The following is a 21,758-nucleotide window of genomic DNA, read 5'->3' as shown; positions in this document are numbered from 1 at the left end:
TGACATCATGACTTTTGCGTAAACATATACGCCACTTTCGCGCCAGGTGGCGTGTTATCTCTACGCATTTTGAGCTATCCGCGTGTATGCGTATATGTCTACGCCATTAACGTCCGCGTCATTCCGCGTGTCTGTACACGCAGTCAAATCTCTAGTCATAAATGCCATTAACCCCAGTGACGGTTAAGTTTAGGGATGGGGTTGAGGTAAGTCATATCTTTTTCTTTCCTAGGATGGTAAGGGAACAGTCATAAATGCCATTAACCCCAGTGATGGTTAGGTTTAGGGACGGGGTTGAGGTAAGTCATATATTTATATAACGTTAAGTCAACGGCGTTCATAAACACGCTGAAAGGCGATTATGCGTCTTGATAGCACGCCAAAAATGGAAATACGAATTGGCGTGGCATACACACGCTATTTCATGAGATCAGTCTGCAAATATGCAGAAGAACAGAAAACCACAGGTAGTCAACAAGAATCAAGAAGAACAGACTGATCTAAAATGGGGGGTATATACACAAGTCTAAACGAATAATTTAACAATGGGCAGGTGGAGACAGTAGGTTACTGTCCTAACAGTAACAGCTCTCTAGTAGTCTGCACATTGACCAGCGAGTTGGCCCTTTTAAGAGTGGTCTCAATCGCAGAATCCTTTCAGGGCAGTGAAATGTTTTCTCCCTAAAAACTCCCATGATTCACTGTGAAAACCAGGGAGCATGTTCCCTTAAAAGGTGCAGTGTGTAGATTTTAGCGACATCTAGTGGTTCGGTTGCGAGTTTCACTAATGTCTCAGGCCACTGCTCACCCCTCCCTTTTGAAGAAGCTATGGTTGCTCAAACAGGACAAACATATTGTCGTCTGAGACAGCAGAGAATAGCCAAAGTAAGCCACGAGTGTGTTATATTGTCACTGTTTCTGAACCACAGTCCATTATAAACCACATCATGGATAAAGTTTACAAAGCCATAGTCAAGTAAGGATCAAGGGTCTTAATGTATAATATAGTAATAGTAATCAGCCGATTGTCTCGCAAACGTAACCAGCACATTTCTCCCCACACACTGAAAAAAATATGCTTTATCTAATCAATAAAATTGTGGCAACATATTACAAGCAATATTATTAATTAAATTGTACAAAATAGAATTAATTAGAATGTTAATTGTATTAACTATTACTCAATTCTAATTTGTTCAATTTAATAAATGATATTGCTTGTAATCTGTTGCCACATTTTTATTGATTAGATAAAGCATATTCATTTTTACAGTGCATAGCAAACCCATGATACAGCAAGGGAGAAGAACCACATGAAACTATCCAACTACATATTTTTTTTCTAACAGAGTAGTAAAAGTTTAGCTGGGTAATATGAGCTGTTATGCTTTAGGGCTGTGGCTGAGCTGGTTAAAGTGTAAAGCATACGTACTTGACACGTCTTCATGAGCGCAAAGGTGCGCACTGCAAAAATTATGTGATTGTAACAGCGCGCGCACCCCCTAGACACCATTTACTACACACAAATTAATAAATAATAATGAATAAAAAGCTTGGTTTTTTTTTTTCTTTCTCTGGTTCTGAAAACTCTTCATGATCGACTTAAAATGCTTCCAAGATCTTTTTGTCGACCGCAGTCGACGGGTTGATGATTCCTGTAACGTTACTGTTTTACGGTCAATAGTACTAATCAGCTGATTGTCAAAGCCATTACAAAGTGAGGGAGAAGAACTAAGTTACATGAAACAATCCAACTACATATTTTACACCACTGACAAGGGAAAAGTCACTTCTCGCGGTGTCTATGGCTAGCTTCTAGCTTCCTGCGGCTTCTCTTTCAAGGTGTGAACACTGTTTCTGTAATGCTGTTTGTTCGCTGTCGGCTACAAGACGTCACAATATGTCAACCTTCATAGAAGGGGGTGTCTGCGGTTATGTAGATGTAAATGTCTCATTCTAAGCTAATTAAAACATAACGTTTCATTGAGTAAGGTCGTTATACACCATTAAATATATAGTTATGGATCTTATATTGCATTTCCGTCAATAGATCTTCAGAAATATTACACATTGCACTTTAACCAGAAGTTCTGAAGCAGGAATGTTTTTATGTTTTTAATTATGTCATTACATTTCAGCGTAAACATGACAGGTAATGAACATAATCTAGCTAACATTTTTAAATTGTTTACAGTGCTTAATTGAGCACTTATATGTAACAAACAAAATGTTCAAATAATATTACAAGTAATGTCAGAAAGATATTACCTCTGATGTTGTCCTTAAATACAGCGATGTTGTTCAACACTGTCCCAATGTGTAGTGAGCCAGCCTTCTGAACTTACCCTTTAAGTCACTTATAACACGCATTTAAGACTACAACGTGCCAACCATCTTCCCAAACTTGTAACGAGAAGCACTTATAAATAGTCTGTTGTCTACAAAAAAAATCACAAAAAATATGATTTCATACTTGTATTGATGTATTCAATATAATTATTATATTTATCTTTAAAATATGTATTTTAATTTTATATTATATTTATAATAATTATATATTTAATCACAAAATTTGGGGGGAAATTGTGCAGCCTTGTGGAGCCTGATGCCCCATGTGTCAGTGTTGATGTTTGTTTCTTTTTCTTTTCTTTTTCTTCATGCAGTATTGTTTTGGACCCCAATGGTCTTCATTATATGCAAAAACAATAGTTTTTATAGTTGGAACACGAGGGAAAGAAATGTTTTGGAACATGAGGGAGAGAAAATCATAAAAAGTGCAGTATGAGGAAAAATTAAACTGGCTTTTGAAAACTCATTTTGAGGAGTTTAAGTGGCATGAGGACTGTATGCCTTTATAGGCCTGATTATCCAATGTGGACAAATATAGGTTTGATTGTAAAACTGAATGAATCATTGACATCCTCTGATATAGCGTCTATTTTATTGAGGTTTGCCTAATGTTTTTACAGCGGTGTTTCTCGTATTGGAAACACAATAAGAACAGTTCCTAGAATGTTCTCTCGAGATCTCTTTAATGCCCTGCCAGCGCAGTCGTTTAGAGAGACAATCACTTTCGAATCCCTTTTGTCTGTTTGCAATCAATGCTGGTCTTTTTACAGTCAAAAAGAAAAAGTTATTGATCAGCTCAGGAGGCTAGCTGATAGATCGCAAGTGTGTTTGTGTGTGTATGCGTCTGTTGGGGTGGGCTGGAAAAAGAAATGATTTAGTAATTTAGAGTCTTTATTACTCTCCGCAGTTCTAGAGGTTTGTTGAAAGATGACAAGAGGTTGCATTGGGGTTTTATTCACACACAATAAAAGATCAGAGATCTACACGCTCGTTGAGGTGGTTCAACGTCTTGCACTGCCTGGGAAAAGAGGCTCATATCCACAAATAATGTAACTGTGGTACTAATTAAATGTTTTTGGTGTTTTAAAAAGTACTTAAAGCTTTAAGTGGCTTTTTTGAATGGTTAAGATGCTGGAAAGAGTTTGGGGTAACTAACACCACAAACAACTGTGTACGTCTCTCTGTCAGCGTTCCCATTCATGTGGGTTTCTTCATTATGTATTTGCTGTTATAGACTTCGATTTGACTTTCTACTTGAGTACTTTGGCTGACTGGATTATGTTTTCAGCTATCAATAAGAGATGCTCGGTCAGTCAGTTGAACACATTTTACCATTTGAAATATTTATTTTGCAGTTTCAATAACACAGTTTAGAAGACATTATACATAATTGACTGCAGAATGCAGAATGTATTTCAAAGAGCCACGTAATAAACTACTATACTTTACTCCTTTGGTGTGATATTTGTATTTTTGTATTCCTCTGTGTTTGCATTTTGTTCCTGCATTGACTTTACATGGATTATTATTAGCTTTGTAAATATGCTAATGTGATAAATCAGTTTATTTTTAATAGTGTGCACATTTTTAAAAAGATAAAACTGCATATTAATGTTTGTTTATCGATAAACAAAGAACACAAATACGCACACATTTACTATAAGGGAATAAGGGATAAGGGAAATGACAGACACGCTGAGCTAATGAGAGAATTATTGATGGCTGATAAGTAAGGCAAAATCAATACAGGGGAAGTCATAAACTCTCTTTTCCTTTCTCTCATTCTTTCTTCATCCCCTGTTTACTCGATCTATCTTGCATCAGCTCTTTTCTCTTAGTCTTTAATAATTAACTTCAACATTATTAGCTTCTCAGTATAAACAGCCTATTCATTAGTGTTGACACACAAACAGACCACTCATCTCAAAGCACTGTATGCTTTTTTTTTCTCCCAGATCACATTGTATCCAGTGTTTGATATAAATTAGGATGAATTGGATTGTTGTGTGTGTGTGTGTGTGTTTATGTGGGTATTTAGGGTTTTAATGCAGCAGATGAGGTTGTAATGTTAAAAAAAAAAAAAAATTGGCCAATTTTATTGCTTTAATTGCATTCTAATCGGGCAAATCCCTGGACACGCGTATCTATGTCAGCAGCATTAAAAGCACCCCTCCCATGTAGAACATGGCACGCTTTAACGTGATTGGCCACACTTGGTCATCTTAAGGCGTGGCGCTTAATTGAACATGATAAAGTGTAAAGTTAATTACCCCTTAGAGCTGTCACTCATACCCCAGGGGGCGTGTTCACTTAGGGGGAGGAGTGTCGCTTTAGGCACAGCTGTCGTACGCAAGAGTATGTGTTTGTGGGGAGGAGGACAATGGGTCCTTGTCCTTAGAGAGTTGTGAAGGATGATTTGGACAATTGGCTTTTAAAGGCAAACACTCAAATGTTGTCCCGCTGGTGCCAGACAGCTTATTAATACCCTCCTCTGCCCCAAAACACACACACACATTCAATGTTGAATGAATCCTGTTCTGCTTTAGTTAAATTAGCAAGTTCCATTTGATTTTGATTTTTTTTAAGTGTCTAATCTATATAATAAGTGTACAAATTAAATGATGATTACATCTTAAAAAAATCTTTGGATCTTTGAAAATGTAACATGTCTGTACTAGTGTCTTTTTTTTTTTTTTTTTTTTTTTGTACCATGCTTTTCTTAGAAGTACTTTGGAGTACCATGTAAATAGCATAAATATATTGAATATTTCTTGTTAATTATTTTGTTGTATTTATTTTGTTTTATTTTAATGTAGTATCTTGACATAACCGTCTTGATATAATGATTCCACCACAGCACTGAATTAAATGGCTATCATTGATTTTTAGCAAATTTTGTAATGATGACTGTGTTCTGTCCAGGTGTTGGGGCAGCTAGTCTGGCTAAACTCACCTTCATGGTAGGCGGGGTCGAGGAGGAATATAATGCTGCACAGGAGCTGCTCACCTGTATGGGAGCAGAAGTAGTATACTGTGGCCAAGTGGGAAGTGGACAGGTAAATATACGCAAACATTAATGTCCTTTAGACTGTAATTTATAATGTAGTAACGTTATGGTGACATCAACATTACTTTAAAGAATACCGTGATCTATCTTCTGCAATGCCAAAGACAGTATACTTTCTACTTAAAGACATTAAAGGTAAGGTTGGCAACTTCGGAGAGGCTAGAAAAAGCAAGTTAGCTGTGAAAGCATGACAGTCAAAGTCTCCAAAGCCATGCCTCCACCAAAACACAATGAACGTTCATTGCCAGAGCAGAGTATTCACAGCGTTACGAGAGACTGTGTTAAATTATGTCTCAAAGCACATAACCAGTGGTGGAGGAAGTACTGAATTTCAGTACTTAAGTAAAAGTACAAATAACCAGATAAATATTTACTTTAGTAAAAGTAGAAGTAACACAATGACAACCATACTTAAGTAAAAAGTAAAAAGTACCTGATTTTAAATGTACTTTAAGTATTAAAAGTAAAAGTACTTGCATAACAATTTATTCTCTTAATGTCTATTTTCTAATGATTAATAAAACATTTAATTCTAACTGATTCAACCTAATACTCGTATAATGATGTTCAATAGTGGTGGAAAAAAATGTCACCATTTCTGAGACAAGCTTGCAAGGCAATATGCACATCACATGCTTATCCTTACTATATGTTAATAACTATGTTTGGCAGTAAACGCGATTAATTTATGGTGTAATTCTGAACCTCTTTGCTTGCCATAATCCTAACACATGGTGCGTTTCCTATGCACGTAAAAACTAATTTTCGCGTATAAATTGCACGATGCGTGCGAGATGCATTTAGTGTGACCGGGTTGATGTAGCTATGGCAACCAAACGTCACTGGTGAGACAAACTTGCAACGAACGGACGATTTGGCCGGGGAAAAACTGATCAGAAAATGTAATGAAAAAGTAACAGAAGTTGTAGAAATGTAGTGGAGTAGAAAGTATAATAATTGCTGCAAAGTGTAACGAAGTAAAAGTAAAAAGTATGCACTATTTATTCTACTTAAGTAAAGTAAAGATACGTGAAAAATTTACTTAAGTAAAGTAACAAAGTATTTGTACTTCGTTACATTCCACCACTGCACATAACATTACAATAATAATGAACATAAACAACTCTGACTGCAGATTAATTTAGCCGTTAATGGTGTCGAACCGAAAAGGCTGCCACAATTGGACATTTTTTGGTCCTGAGAATTCCACTGAAGATATACACTGCACTCACCTAAAGGATTATTAGGAACACCTGATAAATTTCTCATTAATGCGATTATCTAATCAACCAGTCACATGGCTGTTGCTTCAATGCATTTAGCGGTGTGGTCCTGGTCAAGACAATCTCCTGAACTCCAAACTGAATGTCAGAATGGGAAAGAACAGTGATTTAAGCAATTTTGAGCATGGCATGGTTGTTGGTGCCACACGGGCTGGTCGGGATATTTCACAATCTCCTCAGTTACTGGGATTTTCACGCACAACCATTTCTAGGGTTTACAAAGAATGGTGTGAAAAAGGAAAAACTGTAACACTTTAGAATACTGTATCTTACTTACTGCATAACTAATAAGGAATTAATGAAGAACTAATAGGTAATTCTTCATTCACTACTTCTTCACTACTGTTAACTACTAAGGAAGATGTGTTAACTAATCAGTATGTAATATAATTTTATGATTTTGTTAAGTATCAATTAGTTAATCAATAGCTAATGAATTCTGTCATACATCCTGAAGAACTACTATTAATTATCTATTAATTAAGGTTCAAGAAAAATAACTATGAAGTAACTAATTAACAGTCATACACTGTAGTCGGTTTGTCATTCTTCAGCACTAATAAGAAAGATAAGTGCAGACATTTACCTATAGGCTATAATCTGCAAATAAGCAAAAACATATCATGTATATTACACCTTATTATTATACTTAGTTCTTATACATTTTAAAATTCTTTTGCACCATTCAAGTTTTGGCAATATCGCCGTAGCCACATACACTGAGCCTGGGTTCTCCCAAGGTTTTTTTCTCCATTCTGTCACCTGATGGAGTTTTGGTTCCTTGCCACTGTTGCCTTTTTCACCTCTCTTCGCCTTTGTCGCTATTGGCTTTTGGCTTGCTTAGTTGGGGACATTTAACATTTAATTTAACAATACTATTATAACATTGTTTTCCTGTTATCTATGTGAAGCTGCTTTGAAACAATTTGTATTGTAAAAAGCGCTATATAAATAAAGGTGACTTGACTTGACAGTGATTTGGTGACACAAGAGCGCGGGCATTTGCATCCTCCTCTGGAGAGTTCTCAGCACCGCCGATTTGGTGCATTTCTTTAGCGAAATACAGATTTGTGTACGTTTTATTTAATCCATAAAATCATTACTGTGCTGTAAATCATTTTGTTTTATGTGCTGTTACTGTGCTGTAAGTCATTTTAGCAACATACAAGGACACGATGTCAGTTACCCTATAGCTAGCTAAATCTATTTACATCAGATGTTGAAATCTGTTCTCAGAGCTGTGCACTGTTATGGGCAGGTTATGGAGTCAAGTATTTTTTTTTTATTCTAAAATGTTTGTTAAATGAGTTTAAATGTAAACAGTATTATACATGTTAAAACGAAATAAAAAATTTTACAGTAAGTTTGATTTGAGTCAGAAGTATGTGGTAATTCTTTATTAATTACTAATGGGTTCCCTATATTGTCACTTTAGAATACTGTTTCAGGTTCTAAGTAATTCTTGAAGGACTATCTAATAATTATTTATTAATTACTAATAAGTTCCTTATATTTTCACTTTAGAAGACTGTTTCAGGTTATAAGTAGCCTAATTCCTGGATAATTATTTGATAATTCTTTATTAATTACTAATGGGTTCCCTATATTTTCACTTTAGAATACTGTTCCAGCTTCTAAGTAATTCCTGCAGAATTATTTGATACTTATTTATTAATTACTTCCCAATACTTTCAAAAAGTTCCCAATACTTTCAGTTTCCCTCAGTCGTTGCCTCAAATACATGAATTTACTTACGGCATTCTATGCTGAGGAAAACAGACACACACACAGTACTGTATATAAAATATACAAATAATCTGAGGTTAGTTTTGCATGACTGTTCAGTAGTTACTTCTTAGTTATTTTTCTTGAACCTTAATTAGTAGATAATTAGTAGTAGTTCTTCAGGAGGTATGACAGAATTCATTAGTTATTGATTAACTAACTGATACTTAACACAATCATAAAATGATATTACATACTTATTAGTTAACTCATCTTCCTTAGTAGTTAACAGTAGTGAAGAAGTAGTTAATGAAGAATTACCTATTAGTTCGTCAATAATTCCTTATTAATTCTGCAGTAAGTAAGATACAGTATTATAAAGTGTTACCGGAAAAACATCCAGTATGCAGCAGTCCTGCCTTGTTGATGCTAGAGGTCAGAGGAGAATGGGCCGACTGATTCAAACTGATAGAAGAGCAACTTTGACTGAAATAACCACTCGTTACAACCGAGGTATGCAGCAAAGCATTTGTGAACTTTCGATGATCCAGTTCAACCATATTAATAAGCAGAAATTATTTTAGATACACATCACATATCAATTTTTATTGCTGAAGAGTATTGAGCTTTCTTCGCCTGCGTCATATTGTTCTGCAATCTAGAAAGGTTTGTTTGAGCTGCGGCCTCTACTGTACAACCATAATGTCCATTTCATTCAGCCTGAGGCCAAAAATAGCCAAAAATAGAATTTTTTGTTTCGTTTTTTTTTTTGTTATTAAAAAGCAAACGAGCAAGCCCAGCCCAGGTGAGAAAAGTAACTCAAAAGTAACATAATACATTACTTTTCATTATAAGTTACTAAGAAATGCAATTAATGAAAAATTTTAGGGAGTAATGCAATATTGTAATGCATTCATTTTAAAAGTAACTTTGCCCAACACTGACCATTAGGAATGTTTTGTTGATCTTTTTTATGTCAAAGTTTTTGCAGCTTCTTTTCTTTTAAGTTCTGAAAGTTACAGTATGTATTCATAGTAGCTTGATATAATATTATATTATATATGTGATATGAGATATATATACTCATTTAATACTAAAAAACAACTTTGTGGTGGAGATGTGGCATTTTTTAGTGGCATATTATTAGATGGCATTAGACTCCTCGTGTTAATTTATACATAACACATTTCTAACGTAATGACAAAAAAGACCAAAGGTTACTACAAATCCTTTAAAGTAAATTACTTCTATGGCTAAACTGATGTTTTGCTATTTTCTCTTTCAGGCAGCAAAAATCTGCAACAACATGCTGTTAGCAATTGGCATGATTGGTACAGCGGAGACCATGAACCTCGGAATTAGGTGAAGATGTGTGTGCGTGTGTGTTTGTGTGTGAGAAAGAGAGAGAGAGAGAGAGAGAATGAGAATGAGGGTGCTGTCTAAAATGAAAAAAAAAAAGTTTTAAAAGTAGATCAAATGTTCTCTGCTCTAGATTCAAGCTGCTTTAAACTTCCACATGATAACTTTGTGTAAGAAACAGACTGAAATTTAAGGGGTCTTTTTACGGTGATTTTGCACAAAAAAAATGTTAATAAAAAAATGTTAAAAAAATAATAATAATAATGACCCTTTCTCTGCATCGCTCCATTTTAGTGCTGTGGCTCCTTTGAGGCTTTCACTGAAAATCTTGCCATCCGCTCTCAAATCTCTTTTTCGTTCATTTAAATTCGGTTCGCCACGTTTGACAACAGGGATGACAGACACCATTGTTTGTTATATCAGATCGCCATGTGCCTATTGTTTTTAAGCTTAAAAGAGTTTGTTCTTAGTTTGTTCCATTTAAAAGACATCCTGTGGCAATGTGTAGGCACTATCTTTTCTTATTAGTACTGAAGAATGCAGAACATGATTTTTAAAAATATATATTTTTAAAGTGAGAAGAGGGTAAAATGATAACAGAAGATATTGGTAGGCAGTTTTGCTAGCATATACAGGTTAGATTCAACAGATTTACTTGTATATGAGATATGTTTTCATATTCACTTGAGTGCAATCTTAAAATCTAGCACACACCAAGTGATGTTATCCCTCTTTTCAGGGATATCAGGAGGGGTGTAGGCATCTGCACACTCATATACACTTATGCAGACTCATTTAGATGCCTTGGGTTCCTGACTGTCATAAATCTCCCATGCTGCACTGCAGCCTGTCTTCTCATGCAGCAAACTGCACATAGAGAATGTAAAGAGGATTCATGTTCGACTAAGATATTATGATTTTTATTTATTTTTTTCTTTTTCCCCCGGAAAGCAAAGGGCTGCAAGGGATGAATAATTAATCTCTCACTAGGGACAATTATATTAAAAAATATGTCCACCTTTCATGTAGTTTCTTTTGTTCTTTCTGGTTTTATCCTGCATTGTTTTTTGTTTTCAGTTTTGATTCCCTGTTGCCAAAATGGAGGACGTCTAAATTAAGTATTCATTTTGTATAAAATTAAAGTAATACAATTTAAATACATACATTAAAGTAATACATTAAATAGAAATGCAATGTAACATGATTGCAAACTTCCTCAAAAATTCGAGAAAAATTGTTGTAAATATTTATTTTACAATAACTTTGGTTACAAGGTTGAATGCAGTCAACACTGAAATTTGTGTAAAAATAATAATCCGATGGTTTATTTGTCAATACAGTAAGTGGTTACACTTTACAATAAAGTTCCATTAGTTAACATTAAATAATCAATACATTTGTTAACGTATTTATTAATCTTTGTCAACATTAGTTAATAAAAATACAACTGTTCATTGTTAGTTCAAGTTAGCTCAGGTCCGATAAATAACATTTACAGATACGAAATTTGATTTTAATAATGCATTAGTAAATGCTTAAATTAGGGCTTTCAAATGATTAATCACGATTAATCACATCCAAAATAAAGGTTTGTGTTTACATAATATATGTGGATGCACTGTGTATAATTATTTTGTATATATAAATACACAAACATGCATGTATATTTAAGAAAAAAAAAATATTATTTATATATAAAATATTTTTATTTATATATAATACAATGAAAATATTTCTTAAATATATACAAGCATATATACAGTATATGAAGAGTTCAGATGCAAAAGCCTCTAAATGCCATTTGAAATTTTCTTCTTTAATGATGATTTTTATCAAACTTGTATATTTAAGTTTAGTAATTTCACTTAAATGGCAATGATAATTACCTATTAATTGTTATTTAAGTGAAATTACTGAACTTAAATATGCAAGTTTGACAAAAATCATCATTAAAGAAGAAAATTTCAAATGGCATTTAGAGGCTTTTGCATCTGAACTCTTCATATATATATATATATATATATATATATAAATAAAACAATTATACACAGTGCACCCACATATATTATGTAAACAAAAACTTTTATTTTGCATGCAATTAATCATTTGACAGCCCTAGTTTAAATTAATTTTACTAAGATTAATGCTTTAGAAGCATGTTTCGTTGTTAGTTTATGTTAACTTGGTTAACAACTAGTTAATGTTAACTCATGGACGCTATTGTAAAGTGTTACCCAATTGGGTCAATAATTGAAAAGTGTTTGCTGTGCTTCATTCAACATTGAATTCATATTGTGTCAACATTTTGGCCTATATGATTTTAATCAAACCTCCCACCCCCTAAAAAAAAAAAACATTTGATTTGCCTCTAACACTTTTAAAAGAGTAATGGGACACTGTTCCCTCTTTGTAGAAAGTCATTTTATTTCCCCCCCCCCCCCCCCCCCAACAAATGCTGAGTGTCTAGTCATGCGTGATGTTTCGTTTGGAAAAGAAGTGTCCCCAAACGACCGTTATCTCCCCTCTTGCTGGCTCGCTCTTTCTCCATCTATCTTCACTTATGCATGCATATGCTGCTGTCTACACTTTACAAACAGTAGCTAAAACTGAGAATGAGCCCTATTTTTTAATGATGCCACATACACACTAAATTGAGAGGCTTTGAAAGTTCATCCACTACACAAACACACAGCCTGTGTACAGATGTTTAAAAAGATAATTGACATTTGGTAATAAACTCGTTTGTTGCCTCTTAAAGACATTAATAAAATTGTGGCCTCTGTGTGTTTGCTTATAAGACTGTGTTTATAATCTTGAGAGCATCAGGGTTTGATGAAGATGAAATGAGAACAAGAGGCATAGTGTATAAACATAAGTCTTTAACAAAATGGGGCCCCCTTCTAATGCAGTGATCAAACATCAAACGCCTCTAGTTTATTTCCTCCTTTCCTTAATCTTAAACTGTAATTTACCCATCCTGTTTAACCAGACTCTCACATCTGTTTTCCTTTCCCTCGCTGCCATGGTATTAACCTGCAAACACTTTACACTCCAAATCTGCCCAAGCGTCTTTAGAAAGTGACTCTTTCATGTAAATTTGATGTTTAAATGCTTTGCATAATATCCATATATGAAGAATGAGTGCTATAGAGAGTGATGAGTGCTATACAAAACATTTTAACTGTGAAGGTGCTTCCTCTTCACACACACACACACACACACACACACACACACACGTTTCCCGTGCAGAGAGAGTGATTTGTGTTCTAGCAGAGAAGCCAGGTTGCAGTTGAGGCGGTAACCTTTTCAGTCACTGACCCAGAACGCGTGTATGTGTGTGAGAGTGTGTGTATGAGTGTGAGCTGGGGGAAGGAGGGAGACGATGTTGAACATATGTCACCGGTTGTCCCCAAGAGACCGAGAGACACAGACATAAAGGGAGAGTGAGAGAGAACAGGAGATTGATACGAGGTCAGTCAGTGGGCTGTTTACAGACATTAAAACCCCCCAAAAACAACTGTCAAATGACAACATAGCTCACAAACACACACATTGAGATTACATTTCCCAAAACAGTCTGTAAAAACAGACAGAGTGAGACAGACGGATGGATGGAATAATAGAAAAGGGAAAGAAATAGACTTTTTATGCACAGCTGTGTGCCCTTGTATCTTAATTATTGCATAGACTTATAAAAGGCTTGGTGTATGTGAGTGTGTGTGTGTATATGAAGGCGCGGCCCACTGAATGAGAGACAGGTGGAGTTACTGTATAACTGCCCTTAAACACTCATCATAGTTTAATAGACATAAGAAAGCTAAAAAGCGCACTTTACTGTCTCTCCGCCGTGAGTGTGCACGCACACGCGTGTGTGTCGAGATGCTCTTGATGTGGTCATATTTATGTTCTTGTTAAAGCAAGAGGCGGCAGCTCTTTGCCCAGTTACACATCATACGCAGATTTCCCTCTTTTATCCCTCTTCTCTTCATCATCCTGATAGGGACAGGGGCTCTTTTTCTCTGACTCTTCATTTATTCAAAAACACATAAAGTTAATTTCTAGGATAAAGTTGAAAATGCCACAGTAAGTCAATTGTCGTAATCTATCTTCATTGTCCCTATCATAATGATAGGGACAAAGTCTAAATATTTTATTATTTCTTAGTATTTTCAATACTTTAAAATCTATTAAATCATCTATGTTATCAGATAATTCGACCTCTTTCTCACAATCCAAGTTCATTTCATGTTGAGTGAACATTCAAACAGTGAACATCCCTAATACATACACACACATACATGTATATGTATGTATATATGTGTGTGTGTGTGTGTGTGTGTATTAGGGATGCACAGAAATGAAAGTTATGGGCCGAAATAAATATAGGCCAAAAACCTAAACCAAAAATACTTTTTAAAAATGATTTCATATATTAAATGCGGAGGGTTATAATATAATGGTATTAAAATTAGAATGAAATGAGAAATGAAATTATATATTAACAAAGAATAATGAAATTCAATCATTTTAATGATACTGATTTATTTCAAATACAATCCAGTAAATAAAATAACATATTTATTGAAAGTAACACGCTAAAATTGTGCAGAAAATATTTTCATATTAAAAATTAATATATATATATTTTTATTAGGTTCTATGAATCAGATTTAACAGATGACCAATTATCCCAAAAAATGTATAGTCCTACAAAGCCATTATTATTATCGGAGCATGTGAGCAGATAGCACAGAGTGGATCAGTAAACGAGAGGGTGGCGTAATTTTACCAGCATTGCCCAGCTCGGCTATACACACCATGTTACAGCGCATAAGGGCTATTGCTAACGGAAACAAGTCTAATACATAGAAGTTTCATGTCGCCACGTTATTTGAACGGAATTAGCTTTTCCGGTGAGTGGTTAATGAGTGGAGCATTCGCATGGGCCGTGAGCAACTGTGAGCCGAGTGTGTGTGGGTGTATTTATGATTTATTTTGTATAAAAATGAAATATTCAAAAAAGTGTTTCATAATATATTCATAATATTCAAAGTGTAAAGTAAATATGCTATTGTTTTTCAATTGATGTCTTGAACAATATGTTTAGAGTGATTAGATCAAAAACCAACATCAAGACAAAAGAGTATATTTCTAAGAACTTGGCACACATTTATTTTTATTTAATCTTCATGACTTTTTTGTAATATCATCATAGAGACATGAGGATGAACGCTTTTGACAGTAAACAAGCACCTAACAATGCCTTAGCAACCACACACTTATCATCATGGCAACCATTTTCTTTAGGAAATGTCACAAATAGTTGTGTTTGCTGTCTGTCAGTTTCTTTCTTTATTATTCAATGTTATTTAGGTGCACAATCATTTGTAAAGCAGCAAGGGCCATTTCACTCAGATCTACTTTAAATGCAGGACTGAAATCACCACGGTTACTCTTATAGGGGGACAGATTGGTGGGGGTGAGTTAATAAGACAGCTGCTTGTGTCAGAGTTTTATTACCCCTGCATTTGTGTGGGGGACAACAAGCGAGAGAGTGGAAAATGATGAACTGCAGCTCCTGTTAAATATCAATACTGTATTATCCAGGCCCACTTTCCACTTAGGGATGATCTAGTCCTGAGCCTAAAGGTCAGTAGTCTGTCTGACCTCTGTCCTTTGACCTTTTTCTCTGTTTCTTTTTCGATCAGACTGGGTTTGGATCCGAAGCTGCTGGCGAAGATTCTGAACATGAGCTCAGGGCGATGTTGGTCCAGCGACACGTATAACCCCGTTCCAGGTGTAATGGAAGGGGTGCCGTCCGCAAACAACTACCAGGGAGGCTTTGGCACATTGTTAATGGCTAAAGTAAGTGAAGGCTTTTTTTTTGTTGTTCTTTCTTTTAAACATATATATATATATATGTGTGTGATTTGACCTATCGGTAAGCCCCGCCCCCCCTTAGTTACTGTTGCTAACTTGGACAAACAAGCAGTTGCTTACTGTCTTACATTGTTGCATTTAAGTAGGACTTAAATATGCCATATAAAAGATTTTAAAATACATATGGTGTGTAACTAGATTAGTTTGGAAGCAAGAGATCACGGTTGTCACGATCGCAGGAGACAACATCCATGAACAACACTGTTCATATATATATACCGCAGGGTCAGATTAGATTTAATTACATTTAACCAGTTTAATATGGAGAGGCACTGAATTGTTGATCAGTCTGTACATGACATGAGAACAGTTAGCTATTAAGGTTTGCACGTTAGCATGGACTCACTAAGTTTAATTGTAACTTAATGAGAGTATAACAACCAGAAAATGAATGTTTTCGTCTTCATTGGGATTGGGGTTTTATCCTTAGGGAACCAGGTTAATGCGCCCACATCATTAGATTAATACGCAGCTTAATCCAAAGCAGACATTTTCCTCTGTCTTGGTTGGTTTTAGGAAATGGAATAAAATAAATTCCATTGCCCATCAGGATATCTGCATTCAGTGTTACAAATATCCCAGGCATATCGTTTTACCATTTTTGTAGCATAAAAACCACCAAACCAATGAGAGCTTTGGATCTTCCAATGTTTCTCTATGGCGCTGAAACCTAAAGACGTCCGAGTTCCAGTCCCCGTGCAAAACTGATACTCAACTGCCATTGGCTCATCTGCATTTGAGGGGAGGGGCTTACTGATAGGTCTATTGAGCAGACGTGTTTACGTTTTTTAATTGCCACGGTTGGCGAGTGATGTAATCGGTGTGCTTCTGAACACTGTGTAACACAACGGAAACACAGACTATCGCAGCAAGCCTATACACTGTATTTCCCGGAAAGAAAAAAAATGCATTGTTGCAAAAAAAATCAAAAATAAAACGCAGATAAGTATATTCAGAAATAACGTACAATACCATTTAATATAAAATGAAACATTATAACACCATAAACATGTATTTTATTTTCCCCTCACTATACAATAAATACTTTGTTTTTCTGAATATTGTTAAAATTGAATGACAAATACAAGTATAAGTCAAACATAAATTATAGTGACATTCTTTATTAGTCAGCATTTATTATAAATGGCTATATGTACTGTATGTGTATTTTTAGTGTGTGAGTATATTATATATATATAATTTATTTCTATATATTAAAGACTATAACAATGTTGTGTTCTCAGGATCTTGGTTTTGCTCAGAACACTGCGACCAGTATTCGGACCCCCATTCCTCTCGGTTCTTTGGCACACCAGATCTTCCGCGCCATGTGTGCTGGTGGCTACTCTAACAAAGACTTTTCCTCCGTCTTCCAGTTCTTAAGAGAGGAGGGGGTGCAATAGGTCTGTGTAATCCGGTTCAAGTGAATGTGACCCAGACTCTGTGTGTGTTAAAACAAACATTATGATAAGCCGGTTCAGCTTTGATATGCATGTGTGTCTGTTTTGAAAGGGATGTTGTACGTTGAAGCTAATTAAGTCTGATAACTCTGTTAGGTTGTAGCCTGATGTTAACATTCAAATCTTTGCAGAACCATTTTTAACTAGTTCTGTATGACCGGTTCAAACTGTTACTCAAATACCTAAGCTTCCTTACATCACACATTTACGTGCAATCGTTGACAATCATGCGTTTTCGTTTCATTTTACTTCAACCCAGTTCTGAGCCAAAATTGATTTTAGGTCCTGATCAGACGCTGCTAAAAAGGATCCATAAGACATACCTCATTCATGCCAGTTTTGCTTAAACTGAATCTAAACTGTGAAAACTGTTACAGAAAATTTGTAGATCCCTCTTTTTTTCTGGATTTTGCACACATTGAATAGTTTATGTTCACATCTCTATATCATTTTTGCCTGATTCCAACCATGATTTCTCTCGTTCTCCATTTCTTTTCCACTGAACAAAAGGCTTTAAGCCACCCTGGCATGTATGTACATTTGTATAGTCTTTTTGTAAAGGTGCTGTATTGAGAATGAGCCGTCTTAATTGTCTCCTGCTTTATAGAGGTCCTGTTGAGACTCTCACTACAAAGAGACCGATGCCATCTGTGCTAGGCACATACACTCGCCCATGTCCTCTAAACAAAAAATGTTCTTGTTCCTATTTTCTCCTCAATAAAGAAGTTAATTACGTTAAAAACTGTCATCTCTTTGAGACAAAGATTCACACCCCAAACTCACACTGTTGGTTGCACAAATGTGACTGTGTTAGGCTGGTCGGGATGGTCAAACGAAAAGAAAAAAGTTTTGATACCACTGCGGTGTTTATGTGTTGGTTTTCGATGAAATCAGCCTAAAAATGGCTTTTTTATATAGTTGTCCCTGCAGTTTAATCTGAGAGTATTTTAAACATGACCTTTATGCTGTCTCGCTGATATATTGCTATTTATAACTTTCGCCTATATATGAGTGTTTAACAAGTCTGCGTTTGTGTTTGATGTCTGTTTAACTAAAGGGCCGGTGTGTATCAGTAAGGTAAGGACAAGGGACTTGACATCACTTTCAGGTTTAGATGTTAGCATAAGTTAGCTATAACGAGAAAATCAAAGATTTACAGGTGTACATGTAAAAATGATCACCGTTTATTGCTTGTAATGTTTACAAAAGGAGAAGTGAGGTTGAAGTAACAGTACAAATGAATTAGTCCCATTCACCGCCCTCTGACTTCCTGTCCTGGTGCTGGTCCTCCGACGTCTGCGGCTTTTCCATTGTTCTTTCCACGCGCTCGCATGCACTCATGCTCCACAAATGATTCCCTTATTTCCATCATCACAATCAGAAAGCCAACAAAACAAGGCATCACCCGTGGGCTCTTTAATAGTGTTTTTGGTCTTTCGTTCATGTGTTTTTATTATTTCGGCAGTGCTGTTTGTGTCTGTAGACAGCCTCAGACAGGCCAGCCCAGTCTGAACTAGTCCAGAGGTCGTTAAAACCGCTCTTATCCTCAACTTTTAATTGTAGGACTTAATTTTATGACCAATGCTCGTGATGTGTAGTTATGTGGCTGTAGTCTCAGACAGTCCTACACACTATAAGTGCACTAATTGTTTAACTGAGACTGCCGGTTGTTAACTGGGAGCTTAAAGACTGTAGCTGGATAAGCACGTTTTAAACTGAAATGCAGACATTATAGCTTTGCTAAATGCTGAGTTTTAGTGAATAGTGATGTTTTACTGAATGTTTTAAAAATAATATGTATTGATTTATTTTAATTTTTATTACTATTAATTGAGTTGAATTAGGAGCAATAAACCTCTGGTTTGCATCTAATTATAGATCACAAAATTCATAGTCCACACCTTTTTTAACTTATCAATAATGTGTAAACATCTAGGCCATGTTGTTGAGGGGCTGTAAACTAAGTCTCATATAGCCAGATTTATGTAGTCTATAGCATCAAACATACTTTATATTCATCATAGACATATACACTAGACCTCACCTTGGCTACGGCAGTTCATTGGAACGAATGCGTCAATAGAGCCGCCATCTTGAAACAGGGGAGCCCCTCCACTTTAATGCATCAGCGTCAATGTAGTAGACACAGGTGTAACGGTAATAAAATCACCATAAATCATCATGAATGCGATTTTTCTTGTTTTTTTTGGTTTGTTCCAACGGTCAGACATGTATTTATCATTGATTCCAGAAAGACATTTTTAAAAAAAAAAAAAACATTCTTCCTAGTTTAGATTTCATCCGTGAACATCATACGCTGCGCAAAAGTCCGCCACCATCAATGAATTCGACGTAAAGGCAAAGATAGCAGCGTTACCTAGCTACTTCCTATGACAAGACCCCTGTTCCAAGATGGCGGCGGTTTTAACGCATGCTTAGAACCCCAAGGTGAGGTCTAGTGTATATGTCTATGTATATTCATAACAGTGTAATTTAGGGTGTGTTCACTCTTTACATGTTTGGTTCGATTAAAACGAACCCTAGAGCGATTGCTCATCCGAACCCTGGTGCGCACCGAACAAGCCGATCGAGATGCGCTGAAAAGATGGGCCTCGAGCCACTTCCAAATGAACTCTGATGCGGTTCGAATGATATATGAACGCAACATGGAGCAAAGACATGTCAATGAACCAAAAATGGGAAGATGAGACCCTAAAAAGGACAGAATGCGCATGCATAACGTTTTTTTTTTTTTTTCATCAGTTTTTTTCATTCTGTTGCCTTCACAGTTAGGTACAGGCATCAGAACCACGTCTCCTCGCAACAGATGTTTTGTTTGTGTGTGTGACAGAGGGATTCCTGCTGCTGTTTTGACTCCTTCACACATTTTATAAGCTCTTTAAGAGTTCTTAGCTGTTCAAAATACCATCATGCAGGCTACACACGTACAACGAGAGCTTTTATCCCGGCACACAACATTGTTTTGGATGTTCCGGAAATTCCTTCTCAAAATGGGCAATACGTCATAATAGCTGACCAATCAGGTAGCCGATACATTTTTTTTATCCGGACGAAGCAAACTGAACTACATGTGTGAACGCACCCTTAATTACATATTTTGTTGGTGAATCGCTATAACCAGATGCTCGCTGCTTTATGCTAGATGTTTTCTTACCACTGTCATTTTTATGTATTTATCTTGTTATTGAGAGGAATGCATACTTGTATACTCTAAACATCTAAACTTCTCTCTCAGCATGGTAGAACGCTTCGGGATGTTCGTTAACAGTTTATCGCTGCAAAGGTGTTTCCAACTTCTTTTTACTGCAAAGCAAAGAATGAAAAACTACTTCGCCGTGAGTATATTGGGCATTGAATCACATTCAGCTTCTTGTGTGTTATATGTGCACTAGTGCGAGCACAAGGATTAAGTGTCTGGCTGTAGTTCACTTAACGGCCACCGTATCGCAAACTACAACGGAAAAGAATTAATAATAATAATAATAATATTGTCTTACATTTATATAGCCTAGCGCTTTTCTTGGCACTCAAAGCGCTTTACATAGAAGGCGGGAATCTCCTCAACCACCACCAATGTGCAGCATCCACCTGGCAGCCATATTGTGCCAAAACACCCACCACACACCAGCTCACTGGTGGAGAGGAGACAGTGATGAAGCCAATCAGTATATGTATGTATATATATATCTATGTGTGTGTGTATATGTGTATATATATCTATGTGAAGAGTTCAGATGCAAAAGCCTCTAAATGCCATTTGAAATTTTCTTCTTTAATGATGATTTTTATCAAACTTGTATATTTAAGTTCAGTAATTTCACTTAAATGGCAATGATAATTACCTATTAATTGTAATTTAAGTGAAATTATTTAACTTAAATATACAAGTTTGATAAAAATCATCATTAAAGAAGAAAATTTCAAATGGCATTTAGAGGCTTTTGCATCTGAACTCTTCATATATATATATATGGTTTTTTTTTTTTGTTGTTTTTTTTTATTTAACAGTCAGACATACATACAAACAAACCAACATAGTGCAGTAGTGAGAAAACTTGTAAATTCATGATTTAAGCAGTGGCAAGCGTGATTTAAGTGTTTGATCTAAGTGTGTATGTGAGCGGGTGTGAGTGTGGGTATGTGTATGTGTGTGTAAACAAAGTAACCATTTATTATTTATTACCATTGTCATTACCATCACCATCCCACTGCCCACTACCACCATACTGCCCATATTGTGTTTGTAGATTTTTATTTCCATCCTTCCTCCTATGTAACAATTGCCATTGTCAATCCTGTATAAAATATAATATGATATAATAAAATAAGATAATATAATATAAGATAACCTCCCCCCACATCTCATCAGTCCCTATCTTTTCCTTATTTTACTGATTTTTTTATTTATTTATTTTTGTGTGTGTGTGTTATGTGCAATGTCTAAAGTGCATTAAAAGAGGGAGTACAGTGCGAGAGTGTCTCAAATTGGGCCAGAGATGCTGTCCTGTTGAAACCACTTCTCGCCTGTCTTGCCTGCCTTGGTGTTTGGCGTGT

General features: G+C 35.7%; 1 protein-coding gene across 1 annotated transcript in view; it reads left to right on the top strand.

Annotated features, from left to right (window-relative positions):
* hibadha (3-hydroxyisobutyrate dehydrogenase a) overlaps positions 1–17,925 on the top strand; it is a 33,913-nt gene extending 15,988 nt beyond the window's left edge. The window contains exons 5-8 of the mRNA XM_039678913.2: positions 5,272–5,405; positions 9,710–9,786; positions 15,492–15,648; positions 16,968–17,925. Of these exons, the coding sequence (XP_039534847.1) occupies positions 5,272–5,405; positions 9,710–9,786; positions 15,492–15,648; positions 16,968–17,126 (527 nt within the window). The 3' untranslated portion in view covers positions 17,127–17,925. The remainder of the gene's footprint in view (positions 1–5,271; positions 5,406–9,709; positions 9,787–15,491; positions 15,649–16,967) is intronic.
* The last annotated feature ends 3,833 nt before the right edge of the window (positions 17,926–21,758 follow it).

The sequence above is a fragment of the Pimephales promelas genome, chromosome 18, assembly GCF_988280905.1.
Source record: "Pimephales promelas chromosome 18, fPimPro1.hap1.1, whole genome shotgun sequence".
In the NCBI taxonomy this organism is placed as follows: domain Eukaryota; kingdom Metazoa; phylum Chordata; class Actinopteri; order Cypriniformes; family Leuciscidae; genus Pimephales; species Pimephales promelas.
The sequence above is the reverse complement of the archived record's forward strand: the minus strand, read 5'-3'. Positions and strand labels throughout refer to the sequence as shown.